Source organism: Aethalodelphis obliquidens, unplaced genomic scaffold (assembly GCF_003676395.1).
Source record: "Aethalodelphis obliquidens isolate GAN/ISIS:26980383/991018 unplaced genomic scaffold, ASM367639v1 scaffold86, whole genome shotgun sequence".
NCBI classification, from domain to species: Eukaryota; Metazoa; Chordata; class Mammalia; order Artiodactyla; family Delphinidae; genus Aethalodelphis; species Aethalodelphis obliquidens.
In genome coordinates this window covers 2,353,928-2,377,417 of record NW_020838030.1, presented here as the reverse complement: position 1 = coordinate 2,377,417, position 23,490 = coordinate 2,353,928, and the positions used below count along the sequence as shown (strand labels likewise).

The 23,490-nt window shown below is 51.0% G+C and overlaps 1 protein-coding gene across 3 annotated transcripts; it reads right to left on the bottom strand.

The window, feature by feature from the left end:
* Nucleotides 1–1,088: 1,088 nt before the first annotated feature.
* On the bottom strand, nt 1,089–22,322 carry EFCAB12 (EF-hand calcium binding domain 12). Of its 3 annotated transcripts, XM_027093754.1 has the most exons (11): nt 22,120–22,322; nt 19,513–19,612; nt 17,970–19,052; nt 17,046–17,494; nt 14,242–14,427; nt 12,303–12,459; nt 10,116–10,312; nt 7,563–7,761; nt 4,103–4,262; nt 2,286–2,342; nt 1,089–1,606 (listed from the first exon to the last, which is right to left on the bottom strand). In XM_027093754.1, the coding sequence occupies exons 4-11, from the start codon at nt 17,325–17,327 to the stop codon at nt 1,276–1,278; spliced, it is 1,569 nt and encodes a 522-aa protein (XP_026949555.1). In that variant the 5' UTR covers nt 17,328–17,494; nt 17,970–19,052; nt 19,513–19,612; nt 22,120–22,322; the 3' UTR covers nt 1,089–1,275. The 3 variants fall into 3 exon arrangements, 2 of the variants coding, with proteins under 2 accessions (XP_026949555.1, XP_026949554.1); XM_027093753.1 differs by lacking the exons at nt 17,970–19,052; nt 19,513–19,612; XR_003430115.1 differs by lacking the exons at nt 2,286–2,342; nt 17,970–19,052; nt 19,513–19,612 and having other exon boundaries at nt 1,495–1,606; nt 2,369–4,262.
* Nucleotides 22,323–23,490: the final 1,168 nt, after the last annotated feature.

Here is a 23,490-nt window from a genome sequence, read left to right as displayed (position 1 = left end):
CCACACTTCTAACCATTAGGCTAGACTGCCTCATTTTTAATTGTTCTTTGTTTTAGTTTAGCTTTTATTTTTATTGTTTTTTGCGGTACGCGGGCCTCTCACTGCTGTGGCCTCTCCTGTTGCGGAGCACAGGCTCCGGACGCGCAGGCTCAGCGGCCATGGCTCACGGGCCCAGCCGCTCCACGGCACGTGGGATCCTCCCGGACCGGGGCACAAACCCGTGTCCCCTGCATCGGCAGGCGGACTCTCAACCACTGCGCCACCAGGGAAGCCCTAGCTTTTATTTTGAAGGTTATCGTGAAAATCAAATTTCAAGAGAGGAAAAAAAAAAAAAAAACAGAGCCCGAACACGATAGGGATGTCATGTCATCCATCAGTGATCTGTGGTAGAGTAGTTTCAGGGCCAGATGGATACAGAAGCTGAAGTGGATGGTGTTGTTGACTTCGTAATGGGTGAGAAGGGAAGGGAGCAAGTGTTGACAACTCCTTCGTGAGATTTTGACTGTGAAGGGGAGTTTGAGGAGAGCCAGAGACATGAAATGTAAAATGTGAAGGGAATGTCTTGTCCAAGATCACACAGCTGGCACGCCGTAGGGTTGAGACTGCACCACACCTCACGCGACTGCGCCACACCTCACGAATCCTGCTTGCCCTGTGGGCTGTGGAAGTCAACTGGGTTGCTGAGCACAGAGGCACTGTGCTAACAGCAGCCCACAGGGTGCGTGTTGTGAAGGAAAATGTCTTGATGTGGGGGTCAGGTGGGCGAATCAGGGGAAGGGCTCACGAACCAGTGTGCTTGCACTTGTGTAAGGCCCAAGAGTTTTGGAAGTAGTGACCCAAATGGCTCATTCTTTGGGAGATGAGGGACACTTATTTCAAGAGAAGGGCACAGGGGTACCCACATTGCCTGCTGCTTCCTGGTGGGCCCTGAGATCCAGGATGAGAGGCTGGAGGTGCCATGCAGGCATCCCCGTCAAAACCCCAGGCAATGTGTGTTTTTTTCCCAGGCTCAGGACCCCAGCTTTGCCAACATCCCTCTGGCCACAGCTCCTGAGCAGGAAATCACATCAGCTGTATCACAGGTGACATGAGAAAAACTCCAACGTGGTTTATTTCAAAAGGACAGAGGTCAGGAGAGGGAAATGCTCAAAACCCACATCTTTCCCTGGACACATCCACTCTCTGACACACTGCACACTTTGAGTTTGGAGAGAGCTGGCCCGGGCCTTCCCACTGAAACGACTTCTGTTTGGTTCTTTGATACCGTCCCTGTGTCTACGGCTCTGGGCTGCTAGCTATACTGGCCCCCGGCCCAGGATGGCTAGGTTTGGTGACACTTGGGCCAGTCCAGTTGATGTGGTAGATCTTGGGGGCATCGTAATAGGCATAGGTCATGTAGTTCATGTCTTTAATGGGCCACCAGTGGTCGGGATGGTAGGTGGCTGAGTAGGCCTGGGACCGGTGTTGGACACAACTGAAGAGCGCCAGGCTCCGGTCCACGGTCACAGTGGGCAGGTAGAGCTTCAGCTTGTCCAGGAGGTGACCCGGCCAGAAGAAATTGGGATGGGTTAGCTGCGGACCACTGGGCCTCTTCGCCTTCAGCTTCCTGGAGAAGGAGAAGACACTGGGACGGTTGTCATGGAGACAGGTGGCGGCTGGGGCTGCTTCCCAGTAGAGCCCACCCGCTGTGAGCAGAGTGGAGGTGCAGCACCGTGCTAAGCACTCTAGTACTCAGCCCTCCCGACAGTGCTGTGCGGTGGGCTCTATTGTCCCATCTGCCTCACCAGCGAGGACCCGGAGGCCTAAGGAGGCTGAGTTATTTCTCCAAGACCACACAAGCCAGCAAGTGGCAGGGCACAGGCTTGAGTGCCAGTCTGCTGCCTCTAAACCCAAACTCTTAAGTGCACACTGTCTGCTCTGCAGAGGCATTTTAATGTGCTGTTCGGAATGCAGCCTCTGGAGCCAGCACAGCTGGGTCCGAATCCCTGCTCCACCACTTAATAGAGATGTGACTTTGAGCAAGATAGTCAAACTTCCTGTACCTCAGTTTCCTCTTTTGCAAAATGGGAATGCTAAGAGTAACTTCATAGGGTTGTTGAGAGGATTTACGTGAGCTAACATCTGGAGAGCAGTGTCTGCCTAGCACTCCTAAGTGTCATTTTATGCCCCTCAGCTCCTGGGCACTGAGTCCCAGGTGCAGTGCTGCCGTGTACCCTGCAACATGCGAGTCCTGGGCACCTTCCTCCTACCCGCCCCCCTCCCAGAGTTAGATGATCACTACGGACCTGGTGAATTCCTCAAACTTCTTAAAGCTGACTTTCTTGACTTTCTTCAGCATGTTCCTAGTGGAGAAGAGAGAGAGAGGTACCTTTTCAGGAGACAGGAAATCCAGGTCAGTGGGGCTTTGGGGAGTAGGTCAGTGTGACAGGGGGTCCACTTCTGAGTCCAGACCAGAGCTCTGAAAGGAGAACTTCTTCTACCTGGGTGGGGCCCTGACTCTGTCCCCCATGCTCCAGTGGAACACACAGTGCGCTGGGGTGTCTAGACCTCTGGGCCCCTATTGGTCAGGCAGACAGGATGACAGCCCTGGGCTCAAGGCCTGGCTGGCTGGGTGACTTGGGGCAAGTCACTCCCCTTGTGGAGCCTCGGGTTTCTCATTTCCCAGCACAGAGACCTCCCAGATGGTTATGAGACATGCTCGGTAATCTGAGTCCTTTTGGGGCCCCTGACTCCCACTTGCCTTCCAGAGCTGAATCCAGCCTTGAGGACAAGGGTGGTGAAAGCTAACGCCCCAAACCTCAGGCCTGGCAGACATCACTAATCACCGCAGCACACTTTCCCAGCAGACATCACTAATCACCGCAGCACACTTTCCCAGCAGACATCACTAATCACCGCAGCACACTTTCCCAGCAAGCCTGCGTCTGGCTCCAGCATCTTTCACAATGCATTCAAAGAAGCCAATGAAACCAGTCCACCCCTGCCCCGGGGGACATCTATCCTTTATAACTGTGGCCCACCTAAGCAGGACAAAAGTCACTTTCTCAGGTTCCCTAGGTTCATGGCTCAGGAACTGGTGGCAGCCACTCAGGGGCTGGAAGGCAGTCACTAGGGGATCAGAAAGGACTCTCTAGGCCACCACCTGCCCTGCTCATGCTCAGCTCTTCCCAACCAGGGCTGTGGACAGCCCCACCTGCAGACCTAGCCCACTCCTGCACTGGAGAACGCCATGACGGGGCAGGCTAAAACAACAACAACAATCCGTGCTCGAGTGCTAACTGCTAAGAAGCTTACTTGCATTTCTCATTGGTCCTCACTGTGTGTGGTATAGCTGTTGTGCCCATTTTACAGATGAACATACTGAGGCTCGGTGAGTAAGGTAGCTTGTCCATTTAACCGCTGGCCTGTTGGATTTCCACTCGGCTCTGCTACATCCCACCCCCGCTGTTCTGGCCAGACTTCCCTAGCAGGCAGCTGGCAGTGACCTATGGTGTGGTTCCGTCTTGGGCCCCTCCCCCCCTCATGGTATCTGGTCAGCTGCCCCCTCCTCCCGCACTCTGCAGGGATGCTGCCGTTCTCCAGTCTGCAGTCACCACTGATGCTCGTTCATAGCCTGCCCTCGGGTCAACCTCCTGACAAAGGAGGACATTTTCTTAGAGAGGACTTGGGATCTGAGGGTCAGGGGGAGGCCCCAGTGCAGAGTTCTGTTCTCCTCCTGGGGAGAACAAGCAAGCCCACCTTTTGCCAGAGAAGGCAGGACAGAGAAGGGGCTGCCATCACTGTCCTTTGCAGGGGCCCTGACACCCAGCCCATAATTTGTGAAGGGTCCTCCCCCATTTCTCTAAGAAGTCCCTCTTTTTAACCTTTTCCAGAGAGCTTGGGGTCACATAGGATGTGGTCAGGAGGGTGGCTGTGTGGGAACGAGGCAAGGCGGCTGCAGAGACACGTGCCCGGGGACACGTGGCCAGTCCATGGTGATCAGTTGGGTTGGACATGCCAGGTTAGGACACAGACACTGGCACAACGTGACCCCCAGCCCCCCAGCAAAGGGGCAGCAGTGGGACAGGAGCACAGGCAGGGGAGGAGGGGGCCGACACTCAGCTTGTCAGGCTTCTGAGCCACAGGTTTGGAAACGCCCTGGGATCGGAGCAGGGCCTGGTTCGGACTGAAGATCTTCAGGTCCGAGTAGTAGCCTCCCGGTTGCCGGATTGGACGCACCTGGTCCTTCTGGAAAATGATCTTGTCCCCCGGGTACAGCAGGGCTGTGAGCAGCAAGAGAAATACGGCCTGTCAGCCCAAGACCCCTCCCCATACCGAGCCTTTGGGGCAGAGCGGGGGGTTTGTCTATTTGTTTTAACAAATTCACATTTTTGCTTGAAAAGATTTTTCTTATATACATTAAAAAAATTTTTATTGTTAAATCACTGTAGATTCACAGCACGTTGCAAACACAGTAGCGCAGAGCGTCCCCCAGGCCCTCTCCCAGCCTCCCCTACGGTGGTGTGTGCATCACCGCAGCACGCTGTCGGGAGGCGCGGCTGGCGCGGTACCGCTCACAGGACCACAGGTGAGGGTGCCTGTTCACAGCTAGGGCAGCAGTGGCCCCGAGGCCTGGGGGTAGTTAGGACGGAGCGCTGCCCTACACCCCACTCTGCAGGGGCGTCCTGGTCAGAAGTCCAGGAGGAGGACGGGAGGGCTCACCCAAGACTTCACTAGATTAACTTAGACCCAGTCGCTGGCAGTTTTCTCCTCGTAAAGAACGTAAGAAGCACTGGGCTGGGGCTCCGCCCTCCTGCAGCTGCTGAGCAGGGCTTGTCCTAAGATGGTGACACACAAACATCTCATGTTCTGGACACAGTGATGGAGGGTTATTCTCCAGGTTATTAATGCTGGTTATTGGGGCGGGGAGGGCAGGGATTGCGGAGCTGAGAAGGGAAGGGAGGGAAGGAGGAGACGTGCCATGTCAACATTTTTTAAAGGTTTAAATGATTTTTGAAAACTACATTAAAAAAAAAAAAATATATATATATATATATATAGGGGCTTCCTTGGTGTCTCAGTGGTTGAGAGTCTGCCTGCCGATGCAGGGGACACAGGTTCGTGCCCCAGTCTGGGAAGATCCCACGTGCCGTGCAGCAGCTGGGCTCGTGAGCCATGGCCGCTGAGACTGCGCATCCAGAGCCTGTGCTCCGCAACGGGAGAGGCCACAACAGTGAGAGGCCTGCGTACGGCAAAAAAAAAAAAAATATATATATATATATATATATACATATACACACACACACACACACACGACTTTAAAAATGATTTACATAAATAATTTTGTGTAAATAGTAAAGAAAGACTGTCCTTGTGAAAGGACAGTCACTAAAATATTATTGCTGGTCAACTCACGCTGGGGGGATTTTTATTTTTATGTTTTCAAAAAATATAAGTGAGCATGGATTATCTATAAAATCAGGGGGAGAAAAATAATAAAGCTATATTCAGTGGGGACAGGAAATGCCTCGATGTTCTGGAGTTCCGGCCCATAAGCTTGAGACCTTGAACACAAGCTCTAGCCTTGAACACAGACCTGGAAATCCCTGTGTTTGTACTTCTTGGGCCACAGCAGATCATGCCTCTGTCATAAGGACAGCCAACAGATAGTGGCCAGGGCAGTGGTCAGAGATGGACCAGTGTCTCTTCCATCTAGACCAATCAGAAGCAAAAGGAAGCCCACCCACAGATGCTCCCATGTGCCCATGGGTGGTGGGATCCTGCAGACAGGTGAAGCTCACCTGTGTGCGGACCCAGAAGCCAGCAAAAGCCAGTGGTGGAGAGAATCAGCAGAGGCTCAAGCCTCTGGTGGGGACAGACCAAGGGGCACGTCCGGGGAAAAGACCTAGCCCACAGGAGCCTTCGGGTACCTGGCAAGCATGCTGGTATTTTAGAAGACACAGCTGCAGCTCCACCGCTAGCCAAGACCAGGGAATGTAAATGATCCAGGTAGACAAGGCTCCCCAGGGGAGGAGGAAGGAACGATGATGTGGTGAAAAGTTGGTGTCCAGAGCAGTGGGGTCTCCTACTGTCTCTGCCCTCCCCACCCAGGCGGGCAGCAAGTGGCCACCCAAGCAAGGGGTGGGCAGCGTGTGCAGCAGACAATGACCATTTAGGCTGGTTGGCCTGTGTTCCTGAAGGCCCTTGGCCACTTCCCCTTATAGACCTGTTATGGGCTGACTTGTGTCCTCCCAAATTCATATACTGAAGCCCTAACTCCCAGAATCTCAGAATTTGTATTTGGAAATAGGGCCTTTCAAGAGCTGATTAAGCTAAGATGAGGCCGTTAGGATGGGTCTGAATCCAACCTGACTGGTATCCTTAGAAGAGGAAATCTGGACGCACAGAGAGACAGCAGGGGTTCACGTGTACACGGAAAACACCATGTGAAGAGACAGCCAGAGGGTGGCCATCTGCAGGCTAAGGAGAGAGACCTCAGAGGAGACCAACCCTGCTGGCACCTTGATCTTGGACTTCTAGCCTCCAGACCTGTGAGAAAACACGTTTCTGCCGTTTAAGCCCCCGGTCTGTGGTATTCTGTTGCGGCAGTTCTAGCAAACTAACATGAGACCCAGGGCCCTATGCATTTAGCACGTGTTTCCCTCCATCTGGGGGAAAAGATGGAGACAATCAATTGGGACTGTTAACTCTTGTTCTCAGGTAAGTCACACTGCTCTCTGGGGGCCCCCTTTTTTGAGAAAGCCACATGCCCAGTGTGGCCACAGCTCCTTCCTGCAGAGTTCCCATGGGAAAACCTCTGCCCTCAAGTGCAGCTCACTCCGTGTTTTTAAAGCACAGACAGTGACCTGCCCGTTAAATAAATAAACTCATAAATGTGGGATGCCGGCATTGCTACATGGTCAGCAGGGGCTTATGGGGACACTCCCCTGTCCCATGTCTCAGAAGCACACACCCAGAGATGTGGAGGGTTCAGCTCTGCTTGTGTGTGCGAAAACACAATCCTTCCCCCACGCAGAGGGCAGAACCAGTAGGAAATCTCAGGGTGGAGGCCTTGGTCTGAGCAGAGAGCAAAGGGCCTCAGCAGAACCTGTCTCCCGGCGCCTTCTTCCCTCCGTGTGGTAGAAGCACCAGGAAACAGGCCTGGCCTAGACAAGTGGTTTGGAGCACCCAGTGCATCACAGCAGTTACCACTTCCAGCCAGACTCCCTCTCTGAAATCGGGATCCTTTCTTTGTGCCCAACCTCTGGCTCCCTCACCTGGAACTCCTGGCCTGGCGCTTCCTGCTCTAGACTGGGGAACCCAGATCTCCAGGCCTGTGAAGCCTGCAGCCCTGCGGGGCTGTAAAATCCCATCTAAGAGCGAACCAGGCGGGGCTGTTCCTCCCTCCACCACCAACATCTCCCACCCCCACCGCCCGGCCCCGCAATGTCCCCACCACAGGCCGCAGCGGCGTGCTTTGATGTGTGTCAGCTGGAGAAGGACAGACCTCAGGTGGACGCCATCCTCGCCCTGGCTGTGGGCCCCCTTGGCACCTTCCGGAGGACCAGCCCCGAGGCCCTTACCTCTCATGAGGACGTCCTCGGTCAGCGGGAGGCTGTAGGATTTGCAGAGCTTCCAGCACTGCAGGTAGACCAGAAAGGTGCTGGTGCGCGACCTGTTGATCAGCGCCTCCATCTCCCCGTGGATGGTGGACGGGAGGCAGTGCTCATCCAAGTGCTTGTTCCCGCTGTGCTCCGTGTACTGGATGGAGGGGATGGTGAGCTGTGGAGAGAGCAGAGGCTGGCACTCCCCCCTCCTCACCTCCTGGCCCAAGGCAGATGTAGAGCCTCATATACCTCCCCCCCCAGGCCCCCGTGAGGGGCAACAGCAAAGAATGCAGGTTCTGAAGTCTGGCTTGGGAGGAAAAATCACACGTGGTCCAGGTGATCCCCGGAAAAGCATCTGAATGGTCAGCGTGTGCGGTTCTGTGTGCACAGCCCCTTACACGGAAGCGCACACACAACTATATCATACATACACTAGGCCCTAGAGGTGTCCTGTTGAAACATTACATTCGACTGTCTGGCTGTGTGGGAATTTAAATTAGGTGCAGCCACATGTGACTTTGAAGTGGAAGCCACGTGTTAAGGATGACAGAGCAAGGTATTGAAGGTATAGAAGAGGCCTGGGGAGCGTACAGCCACTTTTGGCCTTATTTCTTTGTAAGGAAAGAAAAAGTCTATCTTTTTAAAGCTTCTAAAATCAGAATCAGCTGTTAATGGAGGTCATTGCTTACCTTAGTATATTTTATGAAGAAATGATTAAATAGCTATTTTGAGTATGAGAATGCATTTTTTTTTTTGGCCGTGCCATGAGGCATGTGGGATCGAACCAGGGATCGAACCCGTGCCCCCTGCATTGGGAGCGTGGAGTCTTAACCACTGGGCCGCCAGGGAAGTCCGAGAATGAATTTTTTATTTATTTAATTTTTTTAAGGTTTTTTTTTCTTATTTTTTTGGCTGCATCAGGTCTTAGTTGTGGCACATGGAATCTTCACTGGGGCATGCGGGATCTTTCATTGCAGTGCGCGGGCTTCTCTCTAGTTGCGGCATGTGGGTTTTCTCTATCTAGTTGTGGCACATGGGCTCCAGGGCACATGGGCTCTGTAGTTTGTGGCACGCAGGCTCTCTAGCTGAGGCGCGTGAGCTCAGTAGCTGTGGCGTGCGGGCTTAGTTGCCCCATGGCATGTGGGATTTTAGTTCCCTGACCAGGGATCAAACCCACATCCCCTGCATTGGAAGGCGGATTCACTACTGGACCACCAGGGAAGTCCCCCGAGAATGCATTTTAAAATAGAAATCTCTTGTTCTAATTAAACCAAAGTAGTTTCTGACGTCTACTTGAATCACTGCTCTGATGTAGTCAACTATTAACAAAATTTTCCTTGTTTTTGTTCAAAAATAAATAAATACAATAAAATCAGAATCAGCAAAGTATAGTTTATAGGTCAAATCTGGCCTATCACTTGCTTTTATAAATAAAGTTTTATTGGCACACAGACATACTCATCTGTTTAGCTGTTGTCTATGGCTGCTTCCATGCTACAATGGCAGAGCCGAGTTGTTGTGACAGAGACCACATGGTCTGCAAAGCCTAAGATGTTTATTATCTGGGCCTTTACAGGGAAAGTTTGCTGATCCTTGCTCTAACATTTTGGGTTTTCTCATCATGCAACTTAATCAGATCTTAGTCAATATAACACTTACCAATACCTGACATTTTATTTTATATATGTATATATATACATACATATTTATACTATAAAAAGTATATAGTAGAGGGACTTCCCTGGTGGCTCAGTGGTTAAGAATCCACCTGCCAATTCAGGGGATGTGGGTTCGAGCCCTGGTCCGGAAAGATCCCACATGCTGCGTGCACCACAACTACTGAAGCCCGTGCACCTAGAGCCCGTGCTCCGCAACAAGAGAAGCCACCGCAATGAGAAGCCCACACACCGCAACGAAGAGTAGCCCCCGCTCGCCGCAACTAGAGAAAACCCACGCGCAGCAAGGAAGTCCCCAAGCAACCAAAAAGAAACAAAAAAAGTATATAGTAGAAAATATTTATTGATAGATAGTATTATATTAGTACTGTCTGCCTCCCTGACTAGACTCTCAGCTTCCTGGGGCCTGGGGCTGTTTTGTTCTAGGCAGCACCTAGAACGGTGCCTGACACATCACAGGCTCTCGATAAATATTTATTGGATGAATTAACTCATGTAATCAGTTATTCCCTTCCTTCACTCGTCACATTGTTTCTGGAGTGTCTACTCAGCGCCAGGCCCCAGGCCAGGTTCCTGGATTCCAGCTGTGATGAAGATGCAGCCCTGGGCTCAGGATGCGAAGTCATAATTAAAGAGTTGGACGAAGGGGATACTTTCAGATGCATCATCTCGTTTTATCTTCACAGAAACCTTGTGAGGTAAGTGCCATTCTTACATACAGAAGAGGCAACAGGGAGGTAAGGAAGCCCCCTACTAAGAGCTCCCCTGGCCAGAAGGTGATGCAGGGGCAGTGGATTTGAACCCAGGCCTGCCCAGTCTCCAAGCCCCATCCCTCCCCTGTTGGCGGGGGCACCTTGCTCTGCCGCTTCTTCTCGCAGTACCGCTTGCCCACATCGTCCATCTCCTCCAGGGTCATGGGCTGGGCCTCCATCTCGGTGTCGACCACGGGTACGGTCAGCAGGTCCATCTTGAGAGGCTCTGGGGCTAAATTCTCCTGCTGCTTCTTGGATGGACTCTGTGGGGAACCACTGTCCTTGGCAGATCTATAGTCTAGGAGCAGAGGGAAGAGACAGAGGAAGGAGGAACTGAGAGGGTGCCCAGCCATGGAATCCACCAAGCAGTTAACCAGTGTCACCAAGCAGGTGCCCACGTGTCCAGTCAGTGCCATCTGAGGTGCACCTTGAAGGTGTCCCTTCTTCCGTTTCCAGTGTGGCCACCTCCTCCGTCACCTGCACCGTGGCCACAAGCCCTCCTGTTGCCATTCTCATCCTCCAGCATCCTGTTTCCAGGCCTCCACTGTCCCGGGAAGAAATGAAATCCTGGCCCTGCCACCTTTTAGTTTTGAGACTATGGACAGGTGTTCAGCCTCTCCAAGCTTCAGCTTCCTCTTTGCAAAGCATGAATAGTAGCCCTGACCTCCCAGGACTGGAAGGAGAAAATGACCTAATGCTGTGGGTAAATGAGGGTAAAGCTCTGCAGCCCACAGGGGGTGCCCCAGAGCCACCACCTTCTCCCTTGTAAGCCAGGCGTCCAGACTCTTGATGCTACTGCCCCTTTAAGCAAAGCAAGAGATACCCAAGTCCGCTTACCTTACCCACTGCTGCTCTCCAGGGAAAAGGAACTCAGTGAGGACACTGAGATAGCACTGGCCAAGCAGATACCTGCTCTTGGCTCTTAGGGAATAATAGGTCCCAAATACCTTTGCTGCAAACGTGTACCAGCACGTTTGTGTCTGGGGCACTCTGATCATTCAGCAAATAACTTGCAGCCAACTACGCGGATAATGCTAAGCTTTGGTAAGGCATAATGACAAGGCAAAAAGAGTGTGGGTGGGAAAGCCCACCTAACCCGAGGAGACCTCAAGGATGCACCAGACACAAAGGGTACAGGGTCTCATTACAGTGGGGGCACTCAGGTTCCCTGGGGTTCTGAGAGGGACGGAGACTGTGCCTGGGGTGACGGTGTCTCGGCCTGGAGGCTTGTTGAGACCGGAGGTCAGAAATCTCGCTCCCCTGTGGGACTGAGGAGGGGATGCGCTAAGGGAGGCGTCTCTAAAAGAACCTACCCGTGAGGACGCTGAGCACCCAGCTCCGTGTAACCTTGAACTCCAGAGACCCCGCCCAAATCTTCACCTCCGTAAGGAAACCCCTCTGCTGCCCTCCCAGGGCTTTTACATGACCTCAGGGAGGGCGAGGAGGTCCCCCCACGTCCACCCTCACAAACGTGTCTGAAATTAAATTCCTGCCAACCTGAGGGTGGGGACAAAGCAAGATTTGTTTCATTTAGAAGAAGAGAGAGGTGTTTATATTTGAGGAGGACTCTGGAATGGTGGGTAGTAGTCAAGGGAGGACTTTAATTTTATCTATAGTTCAAAAAATTTTTTACAATAGTGGCACGAACAATAAACAAACAAACAAACAAAAACCATGATGTACCCTGTGTTGTAAATTCATAGGCAGAGCTACGGCTGGTTCATTTCTAACTTGCCTCTGTGCTTCCTCTGGATAGATGTGGCTTCACAAGCACACAGCTTGGCAAATGGAACTTGAGCTGTGCACAACCTATACAACTGTTCACAGCAGCCCTGCTAATATCCCTGATAGTAGAATACTAAAGTAGGCTTTCCAGTAAACTCTAAACATGTACTAATTCTAGTTTCTGAATTCTAGTTAACTTTTTATCAATAATATGTAGATTAATAGTGGGAAGGCCTTGGACCCACATACAAGTGGAAAGGCTTGCCGTTTGGGTCAGTCTCAGCCTATCAGGTGGGCTTTGATGGGCTAAAACCACCCTTTGAGAATCCTCCTTTAAGGATAGGGTTGGGCCTCATTTATCTTTGAATGGACCCGGTAGCTGGGCACTCAAGAGAAAATCTACCCTGCGGTTGATCTCTGGGCCTGGAAATACCAGAGGGAGGCTTGGCCCACCTATAGTAAGCCAGAGGTGGAGAACACACTCAAGTGAGCCAAGGCTGCCTCCATCACACTGGCTCCCAGGATGCGGAAGTGGAGACACGGGGGTGGAGGTGGATATGTACACTCTGTTGCAGTTGCCAGGGTGCTTTTCTGCTGAGCCGAAGACCACTGCTCACAGGTGCTGGCCAGGTTATCCACGGTGATGCTGTTGTGCTTTCCCAGAGAGCTGAGATACATCACGATGTCCTCCACCTCCTGGCTTTTCAGAGGGACTCCAACCTGAGGAGAGAAGAGAAGCCCCAAGGCGGGCGGGCAGACTCCAAACGTCCTGCCAGGACAGCCAGCCTGGCCTCACCTCCCCGTCTAGTTTCATCCTCAGCCACCCCCAGCTCACACCCAAGGTCTCTGCCCAGGAGCTCAGAGCCCTTCCCGGGGCCCTGAACACACCCTACACGTTCTCACCCTCTGCCTTTACTCAGACATTTCCCACTTCCTGCCTGAAAAACTCCTATCCCTCCTTCAAAACCCAGTCCAGACATATCGTCATCTTTGCAGAGTCTGTTACTTCTTCCTCTGGCCTCCCTCCCCACCCCATTCCAATCTCAATGACAGCCTTCCTGTGCTGGGCTGGAAGAAGGATTTCACGTCTGTCATCCCTGTCCATGAGGGACACATAAGCCTCCCTGAACTGAAGTAAAAAAGAATCGGAAATCTGATACACATTACTCCTTTAAGGATGGTGAGCAACTTCAGAGAAGTAAAATGCTTGCCAGCAATATCGAATATTCAAGAAGAAAAGTTTGAAAGGAAATACAACTTCGTCAGCTTCTTTAGACTGTAGATATTATTCACTGAGCTTTACTTAAAGAAGATCAGAACTTACCTGGTGCTAAAGGACTTAATGTTTTATCTTTTTGGTTACATTGATTAACAACTCTTCATTTTTTGTTGTTTTAAATGCTTTGAAATGTTGTTTCGATAATTACATGTCATAAAATGATAGTGGGAAAACTGGTGATGATTTAAGACCATAAAAGATGTAGCATTCCCCTTCCTAAAGTTTTTTTAAAAGGTATCTTGTATTCAAAATATATAAAAGCTTAATTCACCCAGACCAGGAGTCGGCAAACTTTTTCTGGAAAGGGCCAGATAGTAAATATTTTTAGGCTCTGGGAGCCACGTGATCTCTGTCACCACTACTCAACTCTGCCCTCCTAGCATGAAAGCAGCCATGTCGATATGTAGAATATTGGGTGTAGCTGTGTTCCAATAAAACTTTATTTACAGGAAAAAAACCTTTATTTACAAAAACAAGAGACTGGCTGGATTTGACTCCTGGGCCATGGTTAGCAAACCTCTGCTAGACCGATGGAAGGGATGACGGGAATGTTCTATGTCTGAGGGATCCAGTGGAGGAACCACTCACCACACGTGACTATTGAGCACTCCAACTGTAGCTGCTGTGACTGAGGAACTGGATTTTTATTTATTTACAACTAATTTGAATTTTTGAAGAACCTGTGAAAGTGTGGTCCGTGGACCTGTACCACAGGCATCGCTGGGAGCTTGTTAGAATGCAGCATCTTGGGGGGACTTCCCTGGCGGTCCAGTGGTGAGGACTCCGCGCTTCCACTGCGTTTTAACAAGAAGCTGCATTTTAACAAGATGGAAGCTGAGAGAGAGGCTGCATTTTAACAAGACCCCGGGTGAGTCATATGCCAATGATGGTTCCAGAAGTTCTAGAAGGTTCTAGAGGCAGGACTGAAGGCCCAGCTCTCTCTGTGCTCAGTTCTGGGGTGATTCCCCAAGCAGCTGGCGGGTTATGGGGCTGACTCCGCAGACTTCCCACTCAGCTAGGGCCTTTCAAGGTCAGGTCGGTGCAGGGTGGCTTTAGGGGTCTGATGGGGCTTCAGGTTAAGCCACATATACCAGTGCGGCTTTATAAGTAATACGGCTGATGGTCGGAGCAGGATCTGGGGAGGGGGCAGCGGGGGGAGGGTGGTGCATGGGCGCCCTCCATCCCCCAGTCAGGCCAGCCTCGGGGGCGGGGGAGGCGCTTACCGCCTTCAGAGCCGCGATGAACTCCTCCCTGGAGATCCTCTGGTTCTTGCCCTGCTCCACCTTGTGAAATATCTCCTGGATCTTGATCTTGTGGCTGCACAGGTAAGAGTACAAGGCCGACAGGGCAGAGGGTTTGGGCAGTGGTAGCGGGGGCACCTGCCGGTGGAGGGGTCGCGGGCTTTTCTTCTGAAAAAGGCAAGAGAGTGGGGTAGAGGGGAGAGTTTGGGGGAGACAGGCCGATGGAGCTAGATCCCCAGAGCTAGAAGTGGGAGAGAGAGAGTCTGAGCCACCCTGAACAGACAGCAAGGGGGAGGGCAAGGAGCGCTGGATTCCGGCAGGTGCGTCCTGCCACGGGACGCCTGGGGGATCTGGCTTCTCTGGGCCTCCAACTTCCCATGAGAAACAAGAGGCTTGGACAATATGAGAAGTAAAACTTTCTTCTTATCCACATCTCTCCTGTCAGACCAGTCAGTATTGTAATTGCACTGGGCTCTCGGTGCACATTCATGCCCCAGCCCGGAGCTTCCTACTGCCGCTGCCCTCACCTCCCAGCCTCTGCCCCTTCTGGGCCTCCTGCCTGGAACACCTCTCCTTCTTTCTCTTCCTGTCCAAATCCTACTCCTCCATTTCCAGGTGAACGGGAATGCAGTTAGCCCTCCGGGTCCTCGGGCTCCACATCCACGGATTTAACCAACCACAGATAGAAAATATTCCCCCCCAAAATTCCAGAAGGTTCCAAAAAGCAAAACTTGAATTTGTCATGGCTGTTGGCTGTCAACTATTTACATAAAATTTACATTGTATTTATATGGCATTTACGTTATATTAGGTATTCTAAGTAATCTAGATATGATTTATCCTCCTTATATGGGAGGATGCTTGGGGATTATATACAAATACTCTGCCCTTTTATATACGGGATTTGGGCATCTTCAGATGTTGGTATCTGTGGGGTTCCCCCCCGACAGATGCTGAGGGAGACTGTACTTAGGAATAATGTTCCTTCACTTTGGTGCAGCACTTGACAGTTTACAAAGGGCCTTGCTGTTCCCTAGCTTATAGCCCCTCAGGGTATTAGAGTCTATTCATGGCCTGTGGCAAACTGTAGAGTCCTTAATCTGCTCTGTCCACCTCTGCTGCTAGCACGGGAACACTGTGAGAGCACGACCATGTCTTATTTAGCTACATACTCCACCTCCTATCCTTGTACTCAACAAAGCCCCCAGCCCTCTGCAGGTAGGCAGTGATGGTTTGCTGAATGAAGAAAACAATGCTGTGAATTCGGTATTAGGTATTAGTTTCCCTTTGTTTTACAAATGAAGAAACAGGCTGAGAGGTGAAGTGACCTCCCCGGGCTCACACAGCAGGTAAGCGGTGGAGCTGGGTTTCTAACCCAAGACCTGTGCTTATACCTAGATGCTGTGCTGCTGGCAGGAAAGCGTGTGCTGGACCCATGAAAGTTGGCTTTTGACTGTGATTACACCAAGGACTGACTCTGAAGTTTGGGGGCCAACCCAGATGACATCAGTAAGTCTGCAATAATAATAAAAATGGCAAACATTTATTGAGTGCTCACGATACGCTCAGCACTGTCTCAGGCACCATATATAAATGAGTCCATTTAGATGTCACAGTGGCCCTAGGAAGCAGGCACAATGGTTATCCCCACTGAACAGCTGAGGAAACTAAGGCCCAGATCATACAGCTAGGAAGGAGCAGAGCTGGGTTTAAACCCAAGTTACCTGACCTCTTATGCCAGCTTTACCTGAACTGGGAGAAATTTCAAGTGTCGGTATTGTAAGGAGATGTCCCATACAGTGTCTGTGTTGCAAAGAGTTGGAAGATGAGGGCTTTGGTTACTGACTGCCATTTACTATCCCTATGGGTTTGGACAATGTATGGCCTCACTGAGCTTCTATTTTCATATTTATAAAAGGGACTTATATGTATAATATATATAAATACATATACAAATTTATAAAAAATTTTCTTCCAACCTCCCAGCTGTGATCCTCACAGTAGCCCTGTGAGCACCTGCTGGCACATATAGTCCCTCAACAAATGAATGAACCAATGAATGAACAGTGAGTATTCAAAATGTCCCACAGATGAATGCCAGGGATGATTCCTCCCAGGGTGGTTTTAAGATATAGTCGCAAATTCTTCAACCCTCCTCCCTTCTAAGGTGGAGCTCAACCCCCTTCCCCTCCAATGTGGGCAGTATTTAGTGACTTGCTCCTGACAAACAGACCGTGGTAGAAGTGATGGTGTGAAACTTCTGAAACTGAGACCTCCTGAGATGAGGTTATAAAAGGCATTGCAGCCTCCTCCTTGCTCTCTTGGACGTTTGCTCTGGGGGAAGCCGGCTGCCATGTGGTTAGGACACTCGAGCAGCCCTGGGAGAGGCCCATGTGGCCAGGAACTGAGGCCTCCTGCCAGCAGCCAGCTTGGAAGCGGGTCATCCTGCCCAGTCAAGCCTTCAGGTGTCTGTGGCCCAGGCCAGCATCTTGAGATGAGAGCTTGAGCCAGTGCCATCCAGCTAAGCTCCTCCCAGCTTCCTCATTCTCAGAAGCAGTGACATAATGAACATCTGTTGCTCTAAGTCACCTTGGGGGTATTTGTTATGCAGCAATAGATAACAAATACACCTTTGTAGGACTTCTGTTTGCTCCCCTGGGACTGGGAGGGGGATGGTGGGTGGGGGTGGGGGTAAAAGATCCCCATCCTGCTTAATTCAAGGGAGTGAAATGACAGCATGCCCCTAACACCCGAAGTGTCTGCATCTGGCAAATGGGGCTGCTCACCTCGGTGTCTCTGGGAGTGGCCAGCTGGCCCATCAGCCGGGCCTCGTGCTCCTTCTGGCTCTCGTGTAGGACCTTGGCCTCCGAAGGCGTGAGTCTGGACTTGTTCCGCAGCCACCTCTCTATGCTGCCAAATGACTCCAGGTCCTGCCGAACCCTCAGCCTCTGGGTCAGCCAGGCCCTTGGGTCCTCTGGCTGTTCTTGGATGTCCCCAACTTCCAGGGCTTTGGAGCTGGGGGTGGGCTCAGGGGGAGCCTGGGGGTGGGGGGTGGGATTGACGGGCATCAGAGCCTCCTTTCGAGGCAAGAAGATGATCCTCCGGCGGCTCTGAGGCAGGTGGAAGTCCTCCTGCTTGAACTGCTTGAAGCAGTGGGCGATGACCGCGTCAGGGTTGAACACGAGCTCCTTGCTGGCACGTCCATCGTCAACCAAGTACTCAGACTGGCGCAACCCTGGAAGAGGGTTAGAAGGTGAGTTCCTTTCAGGAAGAGGACCAAAGGAGTCAGGGAGGAGAAATGCTTCAGCACCAGGCTGGGCATCAGGGCACCTGGGTTCCAGGCCTGGCGTTATTGTTGCCTCGCTATGATGATGAAAATAATTACATCTAACGTGACTGGGCAATCCCAACGGCAGGCACTATGCTAAGAGATTTATATGCGTTCTCATGAAACTTCTTAGATTCTAATCTTACTCCACCCCAGTCCCCCCGCCCCCAGTACCCCTTGGCAATCAGAATGATCTTTCAAAAATGCCATTCTGATCTGGTCTGATCAACTGAGGCAGCCTAGTGCCGTAAAGCACAGAGGCTTTGCAGCCAGAACGCTCCGGTCTGAGTTCCGGCCCTGCCGCTTACTGGGGGCATGATCACTTATCCTTGCAGGGTCTCAATTTTTTCATCTGTAAAATGGGGATAATGATGGTACCTACCTTATTGAGTGGTGGAGATGTTTAGAATCAGTCCAGTTCGTTCATAATAAGTGCACTGTTACTATTATTTTTTTATATACTTACCCTCCCATGTTGAAATACTTCCATGACTTTTCATAGTCCTCAAAATAAAGTCCCATAACCCTCCTCCGCCAACCTTTCCTGCCTCATCACTTGCCTGTCTTTCCTTACCCTGTCCTGATGTCTTGGCGTTCTCTCTGTTCCCTGAATGATCCAAGCCCCATCCTGCCTAAGGGTTCCGCACACGCTGCTCCCCCTGCCAGGAATGCTCCCTCCCCCATCCATCGCCTCCTCACTCCTCCTCATTCTCCACGTGTCAGACCAAATGTTCACTCTCCAGCTTCAGGCTGCGTTGTATCCTCCTGTTATCTCTGTACTTTTCCTTCAGACCACTCATCATAAGTATGTAAATCAAGGGTTGCAAACTGGCAGCCCTCGTACTGAACGAGGCTTAGGGTCCTGTTTTGCTTGACGTACTTGTTTGCTTAAACTTTTCCAGTTTGCACTGCGTTAGGCTGGGGCATGCGCTCTGCAGCTTGCCATAGGCCTCACCATTCCCTATCATCTCACATGCAGCTCATTTCATTCAGTAAGGGCTTGGTTCAGGCAGACAGTTGCATTTGAAACCCCTGGTGCAATTATTTGGTTTATGTTTTTCCAATACACCGTGAACCGAGATCTCATCTCTCTTGTTCCCTGCTGGAGTCCCAGCACCTCCACGGTGCCAACATATAGTGGGAGCTCAGTAGATATTTGGTGAGTGAGTGAATGGCAAGTGGACAGACGTAACAGGCTGGCATCATGATTTACACCCATTTTTACAGGTAAGGACACCGACCCCAGAGAGGCCCAAGGTCACACAGCTGATTAGTAGCAGAGCTGGGACATGAACTTTGGTTTGGCCCCAGAGCTCAACTCTTAGCCATTACTTGATATTACCCCAGGCTGTCACCTAATCCTGCTGAGTCTCAATTCTTTTATGCCTAAAATGATATAAACTCTCCTGTAGCAACCTCCCGAAGCTATTATGAAGATCAAATGAATAACACGTGTGGGAATGTTCTGAAATTCAGAAGGGATAAAGCATTATTATTAAAAATATTGTCACCATCATTTTCCTTCTAAAACCCAAAGTCTCCTGCTTAAAACCCTTCTATTGCTCCCAGCTGCCTCTAGAATAAAGTTCCATCTCCTTAACTTAGCCCCACCTGTCTCACCCACCCCTGCCAACCCCTCTAATTTCTCCAGCTCCTTCTCTCATTCCTTCTGCCTCACCTTGTATTTGTACCCAAACTAAGCTGACTGTGGTTCCGTAGTTCCCTCCTCCTGCCCCCCCCCCCCAAACCGTGCTCTTTCCTGTCTTTGAAACACGCTTCTGTCTCTCCCTTGTTCACTTGATTATTCCCTACTTAGCCTTTGAGGCTCAGCTCAGGCATTACGGTCGCCTGAAGCACCCCAGGCTCTCCCTCGTCCCCCTCTTGGTCCCCATAGCCCCTATGTTTAGCCCCCTCATAGCATTTACCATATTTTTCTGGATGAAGATACTTTTCTTTCCCAACAGCCTGTGAGTTTCCCAATGGCGGGAACTGTGTCTTACTTCCTGTGCGTCCCCAGTACCCAGCCTGGCACAAAGTGAACAGTCAGTACATTTGTTAAGTCCCTTTACAATGCCCATGTATTCCTTTCATAGTCAGAAAATAATTAAAGTATGTATACATCAATGTGGACAGAAGTAAATACTTCTCAACAACCCATTTATCATTTCTTTGAGGACAAGATGTTTGGTACGACTGAAAATTTAGTCATTCATCAAACCAGCATTTACTGAAAGTTACCCAGTGCTTGGTACTGGCTGGGTGCCCAACAGGCAGTGTGCTGGCACAGAACAAGGTGGGGTAACCAGAGGGGTTACAAGGTGGTTTCAGTCAGGGGAGAGACGCTGACCGAGGGATCTGGGAGGTCATCGTGCAGTAGGGGACGTTGAGTGTGCTTTCAGAATGAGTTGGGTTTCAAGGGATAGAGGGGCCAGCATGGGGATCAATCAGGGTGGGGTTTAGGGACTTCAGGGTTACTAAACTGTTTCACAAATTGGAAGCACATTGTGTGTGAAGGAGGAGGTTAATGGAAGAAAATACAGTTGGAGTGATCTCCAGCACCAGGTTCAGGGGTTTAAACTGTACTCTGCAGACCGTGGGAACGCATTCAAAACATGCTCCTCACTGGTCTCGCCTCTTCCACTTGTGCCCCCCCAGACCCCAAATCCATGATCTGCCTTTAGCCAGAGCCATCCCTTCCCCCTCTGAAACCCTGCAATGGCTTCACTGAAATGGCTTCTCTTAGATTAAACGACGCTCTTTCACAATGGCCTGCAAAGCTACCTTGCTGGGACTCGGTTCCTGTTTCCTCCCTAACCTCCCCCTACGCTCCTTCCCTTCCAGAGTGAAGGCTGCAGGCCCACCAAGCTTGCATTCTAGTAGTCTTTGGGGTCCTCTGTCCGTTGATAGAAAAATGAGGCGGGCTCTTCGAATAAAAGAGGTCACCATGTGGTTGTGGGTAGAGCCTGTGTGAAAATGTTCCCCAGGGATTAATGAGGCAAGCTCTCAGCGCCAACTAGTCCCATTGCCTGCCCAGGTCAGGGAACTCTTTCTACAACGCCCCTGCGGACTTTGCCTGTTTGTATACCTCCAGTGACAGGGTGTTCTCTACTTAACATTGTGAGTGCCTAATTCTAACTGCTAGAAAAGACTTCTTTATATTGACCCAGAATTTGTTTCCCTGGAATTTCTATGACCCTTGGTCCTAGTCCTCTCCCACTGATGCCCCCGAAAACACATTTTTCCCCTGTTTTCTGGGACAGCCCTTCAGGTGTCTGGAGACAATTCACTACTTCCTTGAAATTCTCTCCTTTTCTCTTGGCTTCTGATACAAATCTCTCCCTAAGTTCCATCCTACCTCTCTGGCCACTTGTTCTTGGCCTCTCTTTTCCTACCCACTCCTAAAATGTAGATAGCCTCCAGGCTTACACTTGGGCACTCTTTTTTTTTCCCCCTAAACACTCCTCCACTCTCATTTCTGTGGCCCTGCATATGCAGAGGACACCCATACCCATATTTATGACTTGGAATTAGCTCCAACTTTCTACATACAGTTGCTCCTAAAGCATCTCAACTTGTATGGCCTACAAGGATCTCCAACTCAACCAAGAGAACTCTTTCCAAGTTCCCCATCCAATCAGCCCCCTCTAGCCTGGCACCTTTCCCTCACCTCCCAGTGTCTTTGGCCTGGGAATTTGGGACAGTCCCAGATCGCCCCACTCCCAACATTGTGAGTTTGCCAAGTCAGACTCTGCATTTGCTGACGCTCCCAATCCAATCCTGTCATTCTCAGTGGCTTCCCCATCTCCTGGCTCACAAGATCTCTCCTGCTCTGTCCCTTCTGACCCCTCTTGCCTCTCATCTCCAGCAACACTCAAACTACCAGCAGTTTTCTGAGGACCTCATGTCTCTGGGCCTCTGTGCATGCCGTTCCCTTGGTCTGGAATACCTTTCCTCCCCCTTTTGGCTTGGATAACTCCTTGTATCCTTAATTGAAGCTCCAGTGTAAAGAGCTCTCCAGGACCTTGGAATCATTCCTCCCCATCCTCTGCACTTAGCAGACCTCTTACTCCTAGGTGTCACCCCTGGACCCAGTATTCATCCCTTCTTCTGTAAGTATCCATTTATCTGGCTTTCACCTCTGAAGTTGCAGCGCTTGTCAAAGACAGCAGGCTATCACCAAAATTTTGAAGACTGTTGGTCTTCTCCATGCCTCTTCTCCCATACTGAACACACTAATGTCTAGCGAAGAAGTAGGGCCAGCCAGAGGGCCTGGACACCTTTCCCGGGCCCATGGATTGGGCCGCTAGTTCCAAGCCAAAGCAACTCGGCCTGCTCCTCCAGCCCGGGCAAGGAAATCTGAGAAACATGCACGACCTGCCCCCGACTCCCTGGCAACCCCGCACCCAGAGAGAGGACGACACAATGAGATATCCGTCCCTGTCGTAGTCCTCACCCCACTTGCACCCGTCCACCCGGGGGTTGAGGGCTTCCTGGAGCTGGCGTTGATTCCCGGGAGCTTAGGGTGAACTTACGGAGCAGAGACCGGAACACAGCCTCGTACTCTTCAGAAAAATAGTCCATGGTCGCGGGGCCGGAAGCGGGTGCTGAAAAGAGTGTGTGAACGTGCGTGTGTGCGTGGTGTGTGTGTGTGTGTGTGTGTGCTTGCTTGCGCGGGGGTATGGGGTACCAGAAAAACAGTAATACCAAGTTTGCAAGAGACCCGTGGCTTGCAGAACTTGGACGCAACTGTTGCCGAGACTACGGACGCCCCGCGCTGATTGGCTGGATGCCGCCACGTGACCGGAGGCCCGCGGGGAGAGAATCCGCCCGAGCGGGAGACCCCGACAGTCTCGCTCCCTTCGAGGGTCCTGGGAGGGGACTTGGAGGAAGCCGCGAGGAAATGGTGCAGAGCATCCGGCTCCGCAAAAGACAGGATTTCTTAGGTTGGCCCAGTGGCCCTTGAATCTGGAGTAATAAATCCCAGGTTTTCCTGTAAGCCGTAGTGTCTTCAGCAGTTCTCTACATGTTTAGGGCTGTGTTCTCACCCAAAGAACAGGCGCTCCCTCCTCCAGAGGGAACCCGAGAGGGTCGTGGCCAAATAGAGGCAGTGTTTTTGGTATGCTTTGTCCCTGAAAGACAGGGTGCTATGTTTTGGAATTATAGAACCTGAGAACTGGAGTATTAATAATATTTGAAATGTCCATTGACTGATGAATGGATAGACAAAAGGTGGTCTATCCAAACGACGTTATATTATTTAGTCATAAAAAGGAATGAGGTATTGACACATGCTGCTGAGACAGGCTGGGACCTGGCACCCTTTGCTGCAGTGCTTACACCTGGACAAGTGTCTCCTCGAGTAAGAAACTATATAAGTGATGAAAAATAACTGGACATATGTGCAGTTGTGGCCAATTATGAACAACATGATACATAAAGACCAAAACCCAACGGCCGCTTCTGGGGTGTGGGGAGCAAAAGCAGGGTACTGCGCAGGCCCTCTGTACACAGCACCACGAGGGGGGTGGGCAGACCACCTAAGCCCCCTCTCCAGCCCGACCCATGGGTCAGCCTCTACCCTTGCCCCATTTAAGGGACCTGCTCACCCCCTCCACCCAAGAAGCGAGCAAGGGAACTTATTTGTTTTCACTCCCTCCTGCCGCAGCACTAGTTCCAATAAAGCCTTGCCTGAATTTCTCATCTGGCCTCTTATCAATTTCTGTTGATTCAAGAGTCTAAGAACCTGGGTCGGTAATACTGCAACACGTACAAACCTTCAAAATACGCTGAGTGAAAGGAGCCAGACACAAAAGGCCACAGATTATATGATTCCATTTGTAAGAAATGCCCAGAACTGGCAAATCTATAGACACAGAAAGCAAACGAGTGGTTGCCAGAGGCTG